At 27.3% G+C, this 3724-nt stretch overlaps 1 protein-coding gene across 1 annotated transcript; it reads right to left on the reverse strand.

Moving 5' to 3' along the window:
• Positions 1-285: 285 nt before the first annotated feature.
• Positions 286-651, reverse strand: PCYB_104200 (VIR-like CYIR protein; the record flags this gene model as incomplete). The annotated part of the gene is made up of 1 exon (XM_004222969.1): positions 286-651. A coding segment is annotated over one exon (366 nt), but the record flags the coding sequence as incomplete, so codon positions are not given.
• Between the last annotated feature and the right edge of the window lie 3073 nt (positions 652-3724).

Genomic DNA, 3724 nt, shown 5'->3' on the forward strand with positions numbered 1-3724 from the left:
GTAGCCATCCACAAAAGTAAATAGCATCATTGTTCTTATTACTATTCCGTCTATTATTATATTATTAATTTGATTCTTTTTATTTATTTTGTATAAAGTTAGAAATTTTACTTATTGGAAATATAATTATCATAATAAAATTCTAATTATACACCTGCAAATAAAAATTATTATAATAAAATTACTGTATTATTAATATTTAATTTTTTCCCTTATTATTTGTATACTACATTGTGTTCATGCATAAGTGCTCAAAAAAGGAAGAAACAAAACATGAAGGAATGATTAAATCAAGAAATACAAAATTTGATAAGCATAACTAATATATCTCATCAAAATGATAGGAACAGAAAGCATCATATGTACATCAGCAATCTTTGCAGATTTATCAGTATGAATTTCACTTATTTGTTCATATAACCAATAACGTATGCAATTGCAGTAATTATAACTTTCGGAATCACCCGCTTGACTTAACTTATCTAAATGAGGTTCTAGTTTAATGCAAAGTTCTTTGACTTCTCTACATTTGGAGCTTAGATTATTATCGATTCCATTACAAAGTTGATCAAAATCAGAAGATTCACTAAGTTGTGAAAAGAAATCTTCTTCATGAATTATATAAAGTGCTACAGCTTTTTCAGCATCCTCCTGATAAGAATCATGAAAAGGTTAACAGATTGGTACCAATGGTATGGTTCTAATAATAGAATTTTTCTTTTGTTTCAAGTCAAAGTTCTTATATAATTAGTAATGTACAAATAAAAACTTATATTCATATATACAATGTTTTCCCAGGAAATGTGATCATTTATTTTGGATATTATTTAAATTCAATAAAACGTAATATATTTTTAAACTATACGCATTGATATAAAATAGGTACTATATATAATGTTCCATCAATAAATTTTTACGCAGACCTTTTCCTTATACACAGCACTTAAAAAAAGCGTTCACTTTTTGCCACTCAATTTTAAGGTTATTATAAAAAAAATTGTTATTATATTATTTATAATAAAGCAAAATAGCACTATTATATATCATAAAACTAGAATAAAAATGTAGCAGATTGAAGTCTTAAACTAAATATAAACAATATTGTAAATCCTAAAACATTTAATTCACGTATATATTATATAATTCTGGTAACGATAAGTAAAAGAAATTATTTAAAGCACATATATTGAAATATATATTTTAGGTTTTCTAGGAATGCGTAAATATTCTTTAAAGAAAATTACAATGATTTGATTGTCGTTAAAAAACATTTCATTATGACAGAAATACGGTTATTTCTGTGAAATCATCATAACATTAATATGATGTAGTTATATTTTTCCATTAGTGATTGAGACGAAATAAAAGAAACCTAAAAATCTATTCATATTTTTATAGTTTTTTTATATAATTGTTTTTTTTTATTAGGTAATAATAGCACTATATAATTCAGCTATTCCGTAAAAAATATATATTTATTTTTTTAGGCTAAATTTAATGCCATTTTATTTGATTCTTTTTTATGCCCCTACATAAATATACTAGTTGTTACAATGACTAATATATCTATAAAATTTTCATGAATGTTAAGAGATAGGAGCTCTAATATAACATATGGAATATGTACAATCGTAAAGTATAATGTGCGCATAACACATTATAACAACTATACGTTGTCCTTTTTAAGAGATAAAATAGCGTTTTATTTTGGGGGAGGGGGGGAATGGTCTAGGAAAATTATGTTATCATAATCCACTTTTTTTTAAAAAGTACAAAATAATTCACAAAATATTCTTAAGTCAGTATTATTAAACTTTTTTTTCGGTACAAGGTGTGCAAAAAATCTGTTTACGTCTTTTTATAAGACAATGATTGAGCGCACTTTCATTTAAAAAGCTTTATTAAAGCACGTAATGTGTAACATTAAAGACTTGTGTACTGTGTGGAATAACCATAACAATCTAAAAAACTACATATATCCCTATATGTAATTAACATATCATAAAAATAGTTTAAATCTAAACCCTAAACCTTAGCATTTCACAAAAAAAGTTAGAACATTAAAAATAGTTCATCAGTTCTTAATACGAAAAGATAGAGAATTGAAACAGAATAATTTACAAATTTTATTTTTTTTCATAATATGAAAAAAAAAAGGGTTCCTTACGTATCGCTTGTTATCTCTCTAAATTTCGCATAATGGATGATATGCAAAAATGGTAAAATGTGAAACAATTTACCTGTATATGAGGTAGTTAGGGCTGATTTGCTTAGAAAGGAACTGCCCTAAAAAATTATTAATTCTTTTAAACGTACTACGCAATCACGTAATTATGGTAGTGGACTCTCTTACTTTTTTGGAATTACACATTTTAACACAGTTTGTAAGTAGGGTACTTTTACGAATAAACGAATACCCCCCGAAAATATAAATGGTATTATAACTGTGTAAATAATTATGCTAATGCTACAAGAGGGGGATAAAAGCATTCTTTTATAGGCTGGGCGGAAATGTAGGTGCATATTATTATAAAATTAATAAATAGTTTTCTTATATTATTAAAGATTAAAAAGAAGTGCTACAGGAAAGACGCACATACAGTTTTATTAGGGTGCAGTTCATTGTGCAAGTTGCGCAATTATTCGTAGTGTTGATGGGAACGGTTTCTATCCTCTCACGCATTTTAGTACTGCGCTTTACATATTCCGTGTTTCATTTTATTCTAATCTAAAGTACACGTTTTCACTTCACATGTTAGAAACGGAAGTGCTACATATGTACGCATGTGTCCATGTGTTTATAAGCAAACTGAACAGATAAATTAAACAAATCGGTGCAATGTAAAGTAGCACAGTGATTATAATCATTAGTCATTATTTATTTTTTGAATGATAGTAAAACGAGAAAAAATGTAGACAGCTACCTATTAAAAATATTAGTGTAGGGTGCAAATGTTTTTATCCATATACTCATAATAAATATAAACTAAAAAAAAGAAGTTACGTTTATATTCATGATTTTAGGGATGATTATTCCTTTATGAGTGTAAAAGTGTAAAAAATAACAAGTAATAAAAGCTACATCATAAATATACACATATATGTAAGCCGTTGCACAGTTCCTTTTAAGATCTAATAAGATGTAATCCACATTAGACGACATAACACTGTTTGTCACAGTTCAAAGTTGCTTCATATGTGAGCGAAATTACAGAAATGTGTAAATACTCTGTTACATGCATAATGGCTAAACCGAAGCGAGAATATGCTGAATAGTTCCAGAGTTTATTGCACATCTGATTAAGATATAATTCTTGCAAATTATGGAAAATTTTTCAAACTCGGGTAGTAAAGGGGTACGGTTTTACAGTGTATGTATTTTACAAATTAAAACAAATAATATGTTGTCATAAGGAAATTTCATTGTATTGGCCTTACCTTATTAGCACAGAGGTATACTTTCTTTCTGTATGTGAAAGCACATTTGGGGATTGACAAAGTAAAAACCGTTATTTTAATAATTCTATTGCTGGAAAACCTGATGGAGGTGCGGCGGGAATGGCGACATGTGCGTATAAATATATTTGTGTGCTTTTATTTTTTCGTGGGATTGAACTTTTTATGATCAACTATTTTGAAGTTATCATCCGATGCTTAAATGAAAGGGTAGTAATGGTAAAGCATTTTTCTGAAGCAGATTAACATAAAAAGGTTCACTAATTTT

Source organism: Plasmodium cynomolgi, chromosome 10 (assembly GCF_000321355.1).
Source record: "Plasmodium cynomolgi strain B DNA, chromosome 10, whole genome shotgun sequence".
In the NCBI taxonomy this organism is placed as follows: Eukaryota; Apicomplexa; class Aconoidasida; order Haemosporida; family Plasmodiidae; genus Plasmodium; species Plasmodium cynomolgi.